The 17,495-nt window shown below is 35.6% G+C and overlaps 1 protein-coding gene across 1 annotated transcript in view; it reads left to right on the top strand.

The window, feature by feature from the left end:
* Positions 2,665-17,495, top strand: part of LOC105172345 (mannosylglycoprotein endo-beta-mannosidase) — a 19,648-nt gene continuing 4,817 nt past the window's right edge. The window contains exons 1-8 of the mRNA XM_011093729.2: positions 2,665-3,096; positions 3,510-3,648; positions 6,970-7,197; positions 9,148-9,206; positions 10,824-10,872; positions 11,202-11,432; positions 17,000-17,169; positions 17,243-17,447. Coding sequence (XP_011092031.1) covers positions 2,948-3,096; positions 3,510-3,648; positions 6,970-7,197; positions 9,148-9,206; positions 10,824-10,872; positions 11,202-11,432; positions 17,000-17,169; positions 17,243-17,447 — 1,230 coding nt within the window. The 5' untranslated portion in view covers positions 2,665-2,947. The remainder of the gene's footprint in view (positions 3,097-3,509; positions 3,649-6,969; positions 7,198-9,147; positions 9,207-10,823; positions 10,873-11,201; positions 11,433-16,999; positions 17,170-17,242; positions 17,448-17,495) is intronic.

Here is a 17,495-nt window from a genome sequence, read left to right on the forward strand (position 1 = left end):
GCATCTCTCTCTCTCTCTCTCTATATATATATATATATACATATACACATATATAGACTATATATAAATACATATATATAAATAGGTTTATTATAAAAGTATCAATATATATATCTATATATTCAAATTTAATTATATATAATATATTATTATTTATTATTTACTTAAATTTAAACCATCGATTTAAAATAGATAGAACCAATCATTTTAGTAGTTAAAGTTGAACCTTAATTTGATCAAAATCTAACGGTTTAATATTATTTTAGAATTTGAATTAAAAAAATAAAAAAATATAAAAAAACGCGTGTAGTACATGAAACGCGTCAGGGGGTATTTTGCTCTATTTCTAATAACATAGAGGGATAAATTGTTATTTTATTTTTCATAAGAGAACAAATTATTTATTTCCCATAATACAGCGACAAATTCAATTTAACCCTATAATAAAATAAGTTGTAACTACTCCCACAATTACTTCTACTATATCAATTGAAAAAGCATTTTATAAACAACATCAATTAAAAAGCATTTCAACAAACCATTAATGCCAAGCTTCAAAAAAGCATCAATTAAAAATAACACAATAATGGGGTGGGGGACCAAATGCAGGGGAACAACCAACAATATAAAATAACAAATAAAAGAGCCAAAATTACAAACATGTGGGGATCATTACAAGGATACATAAATAAATTCTCTTAAAATCCTAGGTTGATTTTGCCTAGAATGTGACAACGGGCTATGGGAATCAAGCTTAAAACATGTAAGAAAAAAATGAATGTTTTAGGAATCTTTACACCATCCACTCAATTCACCAAGAACAAACTAAGCTTTAATATTCTTCATAGGGTTGCATATTTTAATAAAACAACACCAAGAAAAGATTCTTTACCAATAACTCATTTGCTTAGGTAGAAAAACCAACAAATAAAAACTTATTAACAAATCATACGTTTTAGGCAATAAGGAAAAAATACAAATGTTAATGAAAAAACGGAAATTGTATTCCAGACAGTAAAGCCGTCCGTATTGACTAACGAAAGTGGGAAGAGATATAATTGACTAAGCACATTTTTTTTTCTCTATTTTATTAATGCATGACGTTGTTGTAAAAAGAACATAACAAAGGAAAATTTTATGCATTTAACTCAAAAATAAAAAATAAGAAGTAGCGGACCAAAATTGGCACAGTACAACTAACCTTGGCATGTATAGTTAATATATTACATGAAATGCTATAAATAAAGAGAACCCAAAACTTCTATTAGCCTAAGCACGTAAAAAATAAATGAGTTTAAGGCTCCTTTTGGCGAGTCAAGCCACTAGGAAATGATTTCGAAATTTGTTCATATTATGATGAACAATATGTTACATTATTTGCATTATTCTTCTTTTCTTTTAAATACGTATATTTTATCTTTCAAATTTCATCTTCTCATTGAATATTAAAAATATAATTAATTGGGCAGTTAAATTCTTCTCTAATAAGGGGGTAAATCTCATTTTTGGTCCCATATCTAGGGCACTTCATTTTTTGTCTCAATTAATATGAAAATTTTAGTTTTAGAACATCATCTTTTAATTTGTCTTGATCTGTCCATTAGTTTTTTGACGAAATTGGTATGTGAGAGTCACATGTCCGTTAAATGTCAAAATTAGAGGATTGGAGAAAAAATTCAACCCTAGTTTCTTCCACAATTTCATCTTCCGTTTCCTCTTGCAAAAAACTCTCGTTTGAGCCCTTTTATCTTTTACAAAAATCAACGGGAAATCACAACCCTCATATGTTATTTACAACTTTTGACATATTAGTTTCTTGTATTCATGTGTTAATATTACTTCCTTAAAACACATATAGTAGCACTTCAATCAAAACCATTACAAAACATAATAATACTACATTACATTGACCAGTTACAAGGAAGAAAACAACAACAACCTAAATTCATAATACTAAAACCGACTGCAACATTATTCTTCACTTATGCCCAGTTCTATTTTCCAAAAGCAGCTCAAAACAAGTAAAATCAATGTCCAAAGCAAAAACTTACCCAAAAAATTCACCTTCTTCCTCATTTGGGACACCTCTTCTTCTGTTTGCAACTTGCAAGGAGCCCCAATATGATTTTATTCACTTTTGTGCACATTGGTGGGTCTTCCCATGCAAAAAATTCACGTCCACTTGCAATATTATCATACCCATGAAACCTTCTTTTAGGATTTGAGCTGGTCCACGAGATTCACAGACATGCTTTTTTACCACAGTAGCACATTATAGTTGGCTTTGTTGAAGAGGATTCACTTGTTGACTCCATTTTTTCAAGTTTGGAAGCTCAATTCTGCATCTATGGAACAGGACGGAACGGACGGTGGTGCTGAGTCATAATTTTTCAATTCCCCCTATTTTGTGTAAGTCTGTATTATCCCACAAAAGCCCTCTTCGTTTCCCTCTAGTTCTACCACTAAATAGACATATGACTCTTCTATGCCAATTCTATCAAATAGCTATCGTCAGTATTAAATGCAAAATAAATTAAAAAATAATGTCTTGAAATTAAAATTTCCATAATAATTGAGATTAAAAATGAACTGACCCTAACAAGATTTAGCATCTAACTAGTATAACTCTAAAATTTTGTACCAAATGCCCTCTTTTATCTCTTTATTTTGGATAGTGAGGGTCATCTGTTTTGTACTAGAAGAACAACCTCCTGTTTTGCACAAACTTGTTTATCGTTGTAAGATAAATAACTTGTTGGTTTTCTGGTTCTTAATAGTATCGCCAAGGTTAATCCACGGACAAAACAATTCATCAATGCCCAAACAGATACCGACAGAGCATGATATCTGCCAGACTACAATTCACTTTCGCTTTTCCGCGGAACCCATATCTCAATTATCGTGCTTCACGGCTGTGCAGTCGGGCGAGTAAGGGCTGGTTGTTAAGATGGCAGCGGTGATAGGGAAGAAGGTGTTGGATGAAGAATGGTTGGCGGCACGATCCACGGAGGTTGACCTCAGCGGAATTGAGCTCACTACTACTCACCCTCCTACCTCTGATCAGGCCCCGTGGATGGAAGCTGTCGTTCCCGGAACGTAATTGCTATATCTTTGTTTATTTTTCTCCGCTCGATTTGTCTGTTTCCTTCATTGAATTGGGTGGTCTTTTCATTTTCTCACCTAGGAACTGTCTGTTGTTTTTGCATATGCGGAAGTAAATATCGTCTGAATTTTCTGGTTTGATGGATGAAGCATGGGAGTTTTGTTAAAGATGAGAAAGTTGAGTCCATTGATTATTAAATGGGATTTGAGTTGAGCAAGGACAAGTCTTTTCTACTTGTATTTGTATCATATTAACCGTGGCTAGTATGCTGCAATTTTTGCAAAATTCTGTAATTTCATTTGATATATTTGATAATTAAATGGAAAACTTGAGAGCGCTTCTTAATTTTGAATAAGTTATGACATAAAGGCATTCGCTGATGATATTGGGTGATTCTGGATGTCAGTGTTTTGGCAACCCTTCTGAAGAATAAGCTTGTACCTGATCCCTTTTATGGGTTGGAAAATGAGTCGATTTTGGACATTGCCGACTCTGGGAGGGAGTACTACACTTTCTGGTTTTTCACAACGTTTGAATGCAAGCTGGTATGTGGTACTTTCATGTATAACATGTGCAGAAATTTGGTTTAACACATGCATCTGCTTGTGCTTTTGTAGAATCTCTAGCCATCTCTTCTTCTTTTATATATCACATTGGGATTCATTGCAAATTTCGGTCTTTTGTTAAGGAAATTTCTGCATGAAGCTACTTGGGTATACCGGAAATGCAATTCATTTTTTCATCATCTTGGTGGAGTAAGCTTATAATTGATCCTCTATTGACTTGTCACATGATCTAATTACTATTTCCATATGTAAGTATGGACTGGATATAGTGATTGGGACTTGCAACCAGAGTTTGTGCTTGAAACTAGAAATTTATACCATTGGTTAGTGACATATGATGTACCTTTCCAATAGACAAATTAAAATGAAAATGTTCAAGTTAATGCACATGGAACCTTTTTTGCCCCCCATTTTGTCAACTGGATTCATTTGTTATTGCGGGCTTAGTTTCTTGAAAAGGATCAGATGTTAGTTGTAGATATCCTGCAACCGAAACCAGACTATTCAAATGTGAATTGTCAAGATCAGTTTGAAATAAGTTAATCTTCCACTTCTGTGAGTAGTAGCATTTTTATGAGGACAGAAAGATGGAAATTGATAGTATCAAAGAATTTTAAGCTATTCCAATTTGGCAGAAAAACTGAAAGACTTGTGACTCCTAAGTATTGTGCTAATGTTTGGAACAGATCAATTAGAGTGAATAGTAGGATTTCTATGACGGTCATGAGTAGGAAATACCAGAAATTGTTGCTCTGCCAATGCCAGTAAGCACCTTCAAGATAGTAATAAAATAAAATGATAATGGATCTTTTTTTGAGGTGATAAATGACACACCAGCCAGAGATCTTTTACCTAATTCATCACGAGATGATGTAATATTCTCCTATATTAACAAAATCATTCAAGCTGTAAAAATATTGAATAGCAGGAACCCCGGTTTCTGGGAGAATGTAAAAGTTCATATGGTGGTGGTACTCCTATAACACAAGTAGAGGTTAAGTATTCTGTTGCAGAAGAAGGATCATGTCTAGAGAGTTCCGGAGTAGTTTAGCAGTATGGCAATCCCTTGGATATATGTTACTGATAGTGTTTATTATTAGGGTTAATTACACTAGACCTCTTTTGAAAATGCTAAATTACACTTTCCCCTAAAGAAGTTTTGAAATTACACTTACACCCTCTTCGAAAATTGTTAGTTTGTACTTGACTCCCTTCCATTAGGTTTGGACAGAAGATACTAATGTAAACAAAAAAAAATCATATAAATTTTTAATTTTGTCCCTCATTTAACAATACTATGTATATTTCTGTACTTATAAAGGATAAATGTAATACATATATATTTAGAGAGAGAGTGTGTGAGGTTAACATCATTACATTTTTCTCTTTATAACTAAAAAGTATTACATCTAAATAAGGGGTAAAATTGAAAATTTATGCAATTTTGTCTTGCTACTGTCAGCATTTTTCATCCAAATCCTAACAAAAAGGGGTTGGATATAAATAGTGAATTTTTGGATGGGGTGTAATTGGTATCCTATACATGTTCTTTAGATGGTAACTTATATTTTTGAGGCTTGGTAGTGACTACAATGTTGGCGTGCAAGAATGGAAGAGAAAATATTGAAATTTAGTTCTAAATTTACACATAGTTTCACAAATCTTATTTAGATTTAGATGTTTTGCTTTCTACATATTCCAAAATTGTTTTCAAAACTAAGGATATGTTTCATGATTTTTCTAGGATAACCACATGTAATCTACTTGCAAATTGGAGTTCTCTGAAGCAGTAACTCGAGTGCAGGAGCATTACTAAACTGCTAGAATTTTAAGTAGTTGTAGTCTGTCACAGTTGAGGCATTTTAGATGGTTGTCAGACTTTTCATTTAGCATGTAACTGTGCTGATTTACATCAAATTTCGCATCACATAAGTTCTTATTTGATGAAACTGAAGGTTCAGTTAATTACTTATGCATGAAAGTAGCTCTGGAAAAATCATTAATCATTGGCCATCAGCAATTATGACCTATCAATTCTGGAAGTGCAGAGGGCCCAAGAGGGAAGTGATTTAGGCTCTGAGAAATATTGGTAAATGTAATGAAACTACTTTAGTGTGCTGGAACTACTACTGGATGTAAAAGCAGCAGAGCTAAAGTGAATAATTGCAGAACTTCTAGATGAATGAAGTTCAGATAATTAGTTTAGGGTCAATATTTTCTGTTTGTGTACATTGATGATCAAAGAAGGAACAATTTGTATTGATTGGAAGTATGTCCATAATTATAGACTCCAGGGGTACTGAAGTAAATAATTATGCAGAATTTCTAAATGAATGGAGTTCAGATATTTAGTTTGGAGTCCATATTTTCTATCAAAGTATGTTGATGTGAGTAAACAACAATTTTGTATTAATTGGAGATATACTAAACTACAGATATAGTAGCATCAAACAGTCAATTGAAAAGCTGAAAAACGGGATAACTAACCCAAGCTTTAGTGTTTCTCTATATATATGTTTACTGCACTCATCGAGTTTTATCATGGAATTTCAAACCATAATTCTAGTGTAGCTTGCTTCTTGCTTTCTAGTTGCAGGAGCGAAGTACAATATAACTATCGTTGAAAGGATGTAGAACCCTTTCGCACAAACAAATGACAGAACCTTCTGATGCTTGATCCTTTTATACTAAACAAATAGCTCCTTCTTGGAAGGAATACCACCTCACACAAACTCTTCTTCTCACCTTTGCATCTCTTAAAATTTCAGAAGATTGATGTCCAAGAAGGAATATTGTTATTGTGCCAGATTACTGACTGCTCTTGTCAAAGTCAAGAATGTAAGACAGGTTCCTATATCAAAATTTACTTCTGAGCTGTTTTATAGAACAGCTCCGTGGTTCCTAGAAACAAAATTCGGTCTACTGAACCAGTTTCTGATTAAGTGACTTCTATATTGACAGAATGAGTGAATAATGAATCTACATGTATGTGTGAAGACTGAAGAGGATTTTAATCAAAACATGAATGATTTTCTGGTATCAAGCAAGGTGCATTAATGCATTTTATATCCACAGCATAGAATAAAAGGAAAATAAAGAGCTTTGTGCTTGAGCTACAAGCCATTAAATGCGAAAGGAGGGGTGGGGGAGGGGCAAGCAGGTTTTGTGTGTGATTCACGTGTTACCATTAATTTATTTTTCAATCACACTTTTTACATTTATTTTACTGGAGACTTCAAAGTTGTTCAACCCCACCCTGCTTAGTGTTATCTGCTAATTGATCTTCTAAATTGATTTCAGTCAACGGATCAGCATGTGGATCTAAACTTTCATGCTATAAATTACTCTGCTGAAGTTTATTTAAATGGGCACAAAAAGGTCCTGCCGAAGGGGATGTTCCGAAGACATTCTATTGATATAACAGATATTCTAAATTCAGATGGTGAGAATCTGCTAGCTGTCCTGGTTTACCCTCCTGATCATCCTGGAAGAATTCCTCCTGAAGGTGGTCAAGGTGGTGATCATGAGGTATGGCGTGATTTCATAGAAAAGAGGCATCTTTTGTGATATTTATGTATTCCTGAATTGTTAACAGTTCTACTGAAATTACGTCAGAATGTTTTGGTGTATCTTAATATGCTCTCGGCGATGTCTATTAAATCTTTATACAAGTTTGCATGTGGGAAACCTGTTAACCCAATTAAAAATTTGGAAATTATTAACAAATGTTTTGTTAGTTGGAAGGTTTTAATGAAATTCATGAATAATCCCATAACTGTTTACTTGGCAATATTTCATTGCTTCAGCATTTACGGCCTTCCACTTTGATCACATAAAAAAGATATTTTAGATGAATGCAAACCAAATGAGTATTCATACATCACTCTTTCTGGAAGAACTTCCAGGTCTTAAATGGTGCAGTTAACAGTATGCTCAAGAATTACAATAAATATGTAAATTAGATATATGTCGTCTGCTGTTGGGAAAGCAGTGCCTAGCTCCTTTTCCAAAGTGGAGACATTGCGTATGGATTGGAAGAGATAGGTAATGAATGGACTTTTGCCAAATAAACTGTAAGGAGGAGCTGAATCGATGAATACCTAGTGGATAATAGTCATCTTTTCTAAAGAAAATTCCTTCATAAACTTGTTGGGTCATTTTTTGTTATGAGGAAGAGGGGAAGATAAAGACCTATGCATATATATGATTCTAAATAAAAATCAATGACTATCAAGTCATCCACAAACCACGCATAGGTGATTAAATACTTAGTGAGAGGAAGGCGATTCACATCTAATTACCTGGTTGGATGAATATTTGTTTGACCTTCACTTGCATGCATATGAACTTATTCAATTTTCTTGAAAATAATTAATGCCCAATACTATGTGTATGTGGACTAAAACAAATCATTCTTGCATTAGCTGAGTTTTGCAAGCTCATCGAGTTTTCTTGTAGGCATAGGTTTCCTATACTTAACCTCTATCTCCTAATGGCCCCAGGTTTCCGAACCCTCTAATCCATTTTCTAACCCTAGATTTCACAACTCTGTCCTAATAAAGAGAATTTAATCAATCCTAATATTCCAACTCATTGATTGATTTTATCAAACATATTTTTCTTTTCTATAAATTTGGACTTGCCTCAATTCGCCACCCTTATGTTCACCAATAGTTAGTAGTAGGATCACAATCCTCGGTCTAACGAGGCATTCTCTTGCCACAATTAATTACACCTTTTCTGGTAATCATTTTAGACAACCTTAGTATTGTAAATTTCTCAGAAGTCATGGTTGATGGTGAGCAAGATGCTAGGGAGACATAGATAAAGGTAAGGCATAAGTGGACCTTTCCAATTACGTTTGCCTTTTCCTCATCTAATCTCTCCAATGAACTTAGAATATGAAATATGCAAGAATCCGGTGGTTCAATAACTATGTTTCAAGTTCATGAATGAATCATAAAACTTGAAAAGTACTTTTCAAATGTACATCTGACCATGGGAAAGGTTTCCCAAGTCATTTTACTTCGAGAAAACGTAGGACAAATGCTCATTCAACTTTATAATGATAAATCCACTATTGATAATCATCAATCTCTGCGAATGTCCAAATTAAGCTCAACGAAACTCTTTTAATGGTTCTCAATGAATGCAAACATCCATCCATCTATAGTTATTCTGGTTAGACATACAAATTTAAGTACCTGAGTGCCTTTACTGATCATGGATATAACACCTCTCATTGAAAATCTAATCACAAGTATATTTGCTAAAGAAATGAGATCTTATTATCAAATTGATATGTTATTCAGACTGTACTATGTAACAAGAATTATAATGTGCATGATAATTTTGATCCTATAGAGTGCTTTCTTTTGATCCTCATTTTTGGCAGTACTGTTTGCATATATGAAATTTCTTCAATCGCTCCGGAATATCTGGGCTGAATACACTTTACTATTTTAATGTCATTTCTAGATTGGGAAAGATGTTGCCGCACAATATGTTGAAGGTTGGGATTGGATGGCTCCCATTAGGTGATGTTGTTAACTCCTGAACCTAATAATTTATCACCCAACTAAGTCCACTGTCAAAATTGCATTTTATTTTTATTGAAAAAGAATTTTCTATATGTGGTGTTCCAATATAACTTTCCTTGAACAATTGTGTTATTGTGCCCATTATTTGTACTTGTCAGCCGCTTCATGAACTTCTTAATATGATCAAAGGTCGAACTTAGTACCAAACCGTGTCTTTTAGATTTCGATCTCTCTGTTTATGGCATTGATTGAGTTCAAGTTGCTTTTCTGGTTTTTTTGTTCTTCCTGTGATGCATGAATGACTTGCATTTTAGGATAGCTGAAGTTAGTACAAAGCTCAATTTTTAGCTCTCCATGAATAACATACTTTTGGGTAACAAAAAGCTATTCTCTTGTTTCTCCGGTCAACTGGATGTCTAGATCTAATGTTTTTGTGGATTTAACTTGGCTTTGCTAAAGAGCTTCTTCCCTTTGATTTTTTGGCGATGCTTGATGATGTTTCCTCTGTGGGAATCTGATTGTTGGTTGACATACTGATATTAATGGAATTGGGTTTGTTATTTGAACACATCACCTGTCTTACTCTGAAGTTGCACCCGCAGTGAAGGATTTCTCCAGTGCTTTCTAGAAGTGAACAATTCAAAATCTGAATGACTATTAATGCCAAATAACTAAAAAACTAAAGAAGATTTACAGAAACTTCTCACTTTCAGCTTATCATGAGAATGTCCTTTCAGTTTCTCTTTCTTTTTGCAGTTAGATCTTCCGTATCTATTGGCGTGTCTCTATTTCTGCAGCTCAGGGTTTTCCCCTAAGTGAATTTTTGCAACCTGTCTTCTGAAGTGTGCATCTTCTTTATGACATTTCCATTTCGTTTGTGAATCTTGCAGTTCCTGATGAGATATTAGTTGATCCAAAGAAAGTTAAAGAACTTAGGCATGATGTACTTTCATTTTCATTTTCTACTGCATTCTTTTTGGCGGCAATATCTGAAAGCTTAGGCGAAGCATTACAAAAAAGGAACATGGATTTTCACCTTTAATTTTTCAAAAGCCTACATCCCATTTTGAAAAAAATCTCTTCACACACTTGTCACAGATTTGGAAGCAAGAAAACTAAGACATGTATCTTCTTGTTCATGTGTCAGGGACTCCGGTAAAATGCGTCAACTCAACTGATCAACTTTTGAACTCATCTAGTCTAAACATGATTCATTTTCGCCCAGGCTGCATACCATCTTACTCTCAATTTTTAAAAACCCTAAGCATGAATGGCAACAAAAATGGAATAAAGCAGGCTCTTGTTTTCCATCATTGAAATGATCTAAACAAAGAATTGATATTCTGTTTTGTTTTGTTACCAGGCCCTTTGTAGTTTTAAGATCTATTGAACTGGAAGTTACTGCCGTGTATAGCTTGCAAAGTTTATGATAATAATTTCAGATCCCATTATTCCTTCATTAAGTTGAAAAGATTTAACTTCGGACTAATGAACATTACATATTTTGTTCCGTTGTCTACTTAGTATGCAAAAAGCATAGCAAAGTATGTTGTTTCTTCCTGTTCTTAATATGCTAGATTCTTGAACTTAAAAGTTCATTTTCAATGGTGTCAGGGATAGGAACACTGGCATCTGGGATGAGGTTTCTCTTTCTGTTACTGGGGTAAGGAATGCACTTAAATATATCAAATTCTTTCTCATGTTGAGACTGATGTTTGTTTTTTGTTGTCGTTTTTTCTATTTCCTGAACGTAGGCGGTTAATGTTGTTTGACATAGTCTACACTAGATATGATAAAGAATCATTTACTGGGACTTGTATAAATGGGGCAGGGGTACAAAAGTAGATAAGTTCTCTTTTCCTAAAAATATTGGGAGTGTAAAGACTAAAATCCAGTGCGGAAGCAGTACTCTGAGCCTATACTTTTCTTTTTCCCCATTCAATGATTAGCTTTATTTCTGATTCTTTACTCAGATGCCATACATTCATGCAGCCAGTGAAGATGGTAGATCCTCACTTAGTTTCATCATTCTTCGATGATTACAAGAGGGCGTACCTTCATACAACAGTTGAGTTGGTGAATCAAAGTAACTCTGTTGCTGAGTGTTCTCTGAATATCCAAGTGGGAGCTGAACAGGAAGGGGATATATTTTTGGTGGAGCATCTTCAGACTCAGCATCTGTACATCCCTGCTGGATCCCATGTTCAACATACTTTACCTGAGGTGGGTTTGTATCCTTGGTGCAACCAGGTTTGGGAAGTAAATATTTTCATTCTTTTGTGTTTGACTTTCTATCTTATTAATGCTTTTGCTTATTTTACTTTCACAGTTTAATCATGATTTAAGAACTTCCAACAATTTCGAATAAAATACCTGTAGTCTGGAAGATATAAAGTTTTATCTAGGGCTAAGACAGACATGAGAATTGAGAAAAGAAAATTCTCAGATGAGTTCGAAAACTATAGACAAGCCAGCAATCATAGCATGATGAAATCATGAACGTTCATGCTGAGGGGATCGAAATTCAGTTATTCATGAACGAGTCTTTCATATTCCCATTGAACTTTGCCTTCTGAAAGATGCTTGAAGAAGCAAGCAATTCTGTTCCGTGTACTGGAGATCCTCCATGTATGAAACAACTCAAGTAGAAGATTTTCAGGAAACAACGTGTCTCTCAGATAATTTCTTAAAGATTATAGAAGAATAGAGAATATTGTGGGCCAAGTATGACACAGGGTTGCTTTCAGGAATTGATTCAACCAACTATTACATATTTATTCTTCATTTTAATGACAACGAATCTCTCAAGTGGATTCACAAAGACAAACATACAGATCCCATACTGCGTAGGTGTATTAACGTGGTGTGTTGTGATATGATTTATGGGGAAATTATTTAAAAAATGTGGAAAAAAAAGAAAATTGGAGATTTGCTGCTGATGTGGAATGCTTAAAATCTAAGTGGCACCGCGTTTACTTATATTTTGTTTAAAAAAAAAAAAAAGAAATTTAATCTGTCACCACAGTTGCTGACCGCGGTGGCAAATTTAATTAAAAAAAAACAAACATGCAAAGACGTAGGCTGCTGTATCAGGTGCTGTGCCACTGCTAGCTGTAAGTGCGGTGGCTCAGCACCCTTTTTGGTGACACTTCTTTAAGTGTGGCCCGTGAGCATTGCAGCTCACACTATTTAAATGTGAGCTGCAATTGAAATGTTTGCACAACACAAACATCTACATATTTCCCCTGCATTCTTGTTCTTGCATAGCACAACCAGTGCGTTCTTGCTCTTGCACAACACAACCATTGCATTCAAACTTTTGCACCTTTTTCTTTCAAAAAATTTTGAGTGATTATGGCTAATTTTGGCCCTATTGATACAAGTATTTTGTATGGGCAGTTAAATCATCGGTCAGAAAATGTGTCCGGAGTTCCGGATACAACTTTATCCGTACGACGCGGTGACATGGCTTTTTTTTGCGTCCTTCAACTAGTCCCACGTCACACTCGTGTTTTGTAAGTGCTCCAAAATATGGGGTTTCTTTGTATTTTACAGTGTGGGCATATTGAAATTGATACCCACTTGATAACTGCATTAGTGGAGAGATGGCGTCCCGAGACGCATACTTTTCATTTATCGGTTGACGAAGCAACTGTAACACTGCAGGACATCGCTATCATTTGGGCACTCCTGGTGGAAGGTAATTTTATTACCGGGGTAGATACAAGTTATAGTACTCAGCGGTGGCCAAATTATTGTCGTCAATGGTTGGGTTCTATGCCAAATGAAAATGCTTTCAGATGGTCAAGAATAAAACTAACAGTGTTATATGAACATTTACTCGAAAATGCATGTGATGAAGATAGTCCGTGTTATAGGAGGCACGTATATGTGTCATGTGCATTCTCGGTGGGGTATTGTGCCCTGATGCTACGGGGAACACCGTGTCGCTGTTGTATCTACGGCATATAGATAAGATACACGAGGAATATACCTCAAATTAGGGTTCGACAGTGTTGGCTTATTTATATCGGGAGCTGTGTACAACATCACAACGAAGGAAAACTAATATTGGCGGTGCCATGCAATTATTACAGATATGGGCATGGTCTCGCATTATAACACTTGCACCCATTCCCTCGAATGAAACTTCAAATCTAGTGTCAACCATAATGGATCCTGAAAACATCCTGCCTATCCCTCCATATGCTGCACAGTATGAACATTTTTATTTATTTATATAGTTATAAAGAATTTTGATTTTAATTATTTTTCTTAATTTTGATTTTAGGTGGTCGTATCATTTATCTCGTACGCATACGGTGCACAATGCTCTACGTATAATAAGGAACATGTTGGATCGTATGCAATCAAATGAGGTACACCGTTGCCATTGATTCTTTACGTATAGTGTATTTTTTAGGGATTTTTCCAAAAATATTGATTGGTGTTATATGGTATTGTAGTTTATTTGGACTCCGTATGATGGTAATACATGCGAGCTTGATGCATTGCTGTTTTATGCAATGTGCACACCGTGGAATATACGCTGCCTATTGATTAATTATTCGCTGGTAGAGATGCATCACCCGGAGACTGTTCTCCGCTAATTTGGCTATGTGCAAGACATCCCCCCAAACCCAGTGATAAGTGAACGGCGTTTACAGACAATAGACAGGCGGGGATGTCAAGACATGGACTGGGTAACATTTCAATCGGACTACGTTGCGAAATGGAACGGTGTGCAATCACTGGTGGTGGATGGACCCGTTATTGAAGGCGGTCGTGATACCGTTCCTGACTATTTGAACTGGTATCACCAAATTACTCGGGTCCAGATTTCACATAACATCTTGTCAACAAACACGCCGGGCTATCGACCGACACCCACGATTGGGAATATGTGGTAAGCACTTAGTATTTTTTAATGTTCATTTATTTTAGCATGATGCTTACGCCGCAAATGCGATTTTATTTGCCAGTATAATAGAATGAAGTAGCTAGTGATAGACTGTGAAAATTCCAGTAGAAACTCCATGTCTTGATCGTCTCTGGAATTTTCTACTGGAATTTTCATAGTTTATCACTAGCTGCTCTATTCTATTATATTGGTAAACAAAATCGAATTTGCGGTGTAAGCATCATGCTAAAATAAATGAACATTAAAAAATACAAAGTGCTTACCACATATTCCCAATCGCGGGTGTCAGTTGGTCGATAGCCCGGCGTGTTCGTCGACAATATGTTATGTGAAATCTGGACCTGAGTAATTTGGTGATACCAGTTCATATAGTGAGGAACGGTATCACTACTGCCTTCAATAACAGGTCCATCCACCACCAGTGATTGCACATCGTTCCATTTCGCAACGTAGTCCGAGGGAAACGTTACCCAGTCCATGTCTTGACGTCCCCGCTTGTCTATTGTGTGTAAACGCCGTTCATCGATGGATTTGGGCGGATGTCTTGCACATAGCCAAATTGGCGGAGAACCTTCTTCGGGTGATGCACCTCCACCAGCGAATAATTAATCAATGGGCAGCGTATATTCCACGGTGTGCGCATTGTATAAAACGGCAATGCATCAAGCTCGCGTGTATTACCATCATACGGAGTCCAAATAAACTGCAATACCATATAACGCCAATCAATATTTTTGGAAAAAATCCCTAAAAAATACACTATACGTAAAAAATCAATTGCAACGGCGTACCTCATTTGATTGCATACGATCCAACATGTTCCTTATTACACGTAGAGCATTGTGCGCCGTATGCGTACGAGATATATGATACGACCACCTAAAATCAAAATTAAGAAAAATAATTGAAATCAAAATTCTTTATAATTATATAAATAAATAAAAATGTTCATACCATGCAGCATATGGAGGGATAGGCAGGATGTTTTCAGGATCCATTATGGTTGGCACTAGATTTGAAGTTTCATTCGAGGGAATGGGGCAAGTGTTATGATACGAGACCATGCCCATATATGTAATAACTGCATGACACCACCAATATTAGTTTTCCTTCATTGTGATGTTGTACACAGCTCCCGATATAGATAAGCCAACACTGTCGAACCCTAATTTGAGGTATATTCCTCGTGTATCTTATCTATATGCCGTAAATACAACAGCGACAAAGTGTTTCTCGTAGCATCAGGGCACAATACCCCACCGAGAATGCACATGGCACATATACGTGCCTCCTGTAATACGGGCTATCTTCATTATATGCATTTTTGAGTAAATATTCATGTAACATTGTTAGTTTTATTCTTGACCATCTGAAAGCATTTTCATTTGGCATAAAACCCAACCATTGATGACAATAATTTTGTCACCGCTGAGTACTATACCTTGTATCTATCCCGGTAATAAAATTACCTTCCACCGGAGTGCCCAGATGATAGCGATGTCCTGCAGTGTTACAGTTGTTTCGCCAACTGATAAATGAAAAGTATGCGTCTGGGGTCGCCATCTCTCTACTAATGCAGTTATCAAGTGGGTGTCAATTTCAATATGCCCACACTGTAAAATACAAAGAAACCCCGTATTCTGGAGCACTTGCAAAACACGAGTGTGACGTGGGACTAGTTGAAGGACGCGAAAAAAAGCTATGTCACCGCGTCGTACGGATAAAGTTGTATCTGGTGCTCCGGACACATCTTCTGACCGATAATTTAACTGCCCATACAAAATATTTGTATCAATAGGGCCAAAATTAGCCATAATCACTCAAAATTTTTTGAAAGAGAAGTGTACAAAAGCTTGAATGCAATGATTGTGTTGAGCAAGAACGCACTGGTTGTTCTGTGCAAGAACAAGAATGTTGGGGAAATATGTAGATGTTTGTGTTGTGCAAACATTTCAATTGCAGCTCACACTTAAATAGTGTGAGCTGCAATGCTCACGGGTCACACTTAAAGAAGTGTGGCCAAAAGGGGTGCTGAGCCACCGCACTTATAGCCAGCGGTGGCTCAGCACTTGATACAGCAGCCTGCATTTTTGCAGGCTGCTTTATTGACTACTTTTTTTTTTTTTGTTTTTTAGTGAAGAACTGCTATCTCAAATAGCGGTTCATCAACTGTTTGGTTTTGTTTTTATTAAATTAATTATGCCACCGCGGTGGCTTATTTTATTATTTTTTTTGTTTTCAATATGTCACCGCGGTGACATACATTTTTTTTTTTTTTAAAATCAAAATTGTACAAACGCGGTGCCACATAGTTTTTTGAAACTTTTCCAACAACACCAAATCTCTAATTTTCTTTTTTTTTTTTCGCATTTTTTAAATAATTTCACCATGATTTTTGTTTTCCAGAAATTTACTGCAGGTCTGTCACTCTAATTTAGTTGAGCAGACTTAGCATGTGGCAATTTACTTGTTCTGGAGTTTATCACAAGATAACTAAAAAAGAACTGATTCGTTTCCTAAAGATGTAACCAAGAAAACCACAGAAGGGAGAAATGTTGAAATTCATCCAACAAATTTTGAGAGCACCAACTAGTAGAAGGCAACACAATCTGCTTTATTTTATTCCTGTCTTGTCTTTGCTCTGGGTCTGTTGATTTTACTGTTTTATTTTTGTTATCCTGTTCATCTGGGTCATCATATGCATGATCTTAAAGGTGTCCAATTATTATGATTTTGACCAACAATTACTTATTTCAAGCACAAGCTGTTCAGAAGGATGTCAAATAAATTCTTGTTAGTGGGTACTCATCAATGATTTCTATTTACCTAAGTTTATGAGTTCTTTGATTGGTTGATTATATTTCTGCAGCTATTCTTCTATAAACCCGATCTTTGGTGGCCTAATGGAATGGGAAAGCAATATCTTTACAATGTAGAAATAACAGTTGATGTGAAAGATTATGGAGAGTCTGATTCATGGAGCCAGCATTTTGGATTTCGTAAGATTGAGAGTTATATAGATAGTAGTACTGGCGGAAGGTATTAGCATTTTCTTGCTGATGCAGATATTAGTGGTTGAAAAACTGAGCTGATCTATACTTATTGCTTGCAGACTCTTTAAGGTCAATGGACAGCCAATATTTATTCGTGGAGGGAATTGGATATTATCAGATGGATTACTACGGCTTTCAAAGAAACGTTATGAAACAGATATTAAATTTCATGCTGACATGAATTTCAACATGATGCGCTGTTGGGGTGGTGGAATTGCGGAAAGACCTGAGTTCTATCACTATTGCGACATTTATGGACTTTTGGTTAGCCGCTCTGTCTTTGATTCTCTGCGCCAAACCCCCCCCCCCCCA

Source organism: Sesamum indicum, linkage group LG10 (genome assembly GCF_000512975.1).
Source record: "Sesamum indicum cultivar Zhongzhi No. 13 linkage group LG10, S_indicum_v1.0, whole genome shotgun sequence".
Taxonomy (NCBI): Eukaryota; Viridiplantae; Streptophyta; class Magnoliopsida; order Lamiales; family Pedaliaceae; genus Sesamum; species Sesamum indicum.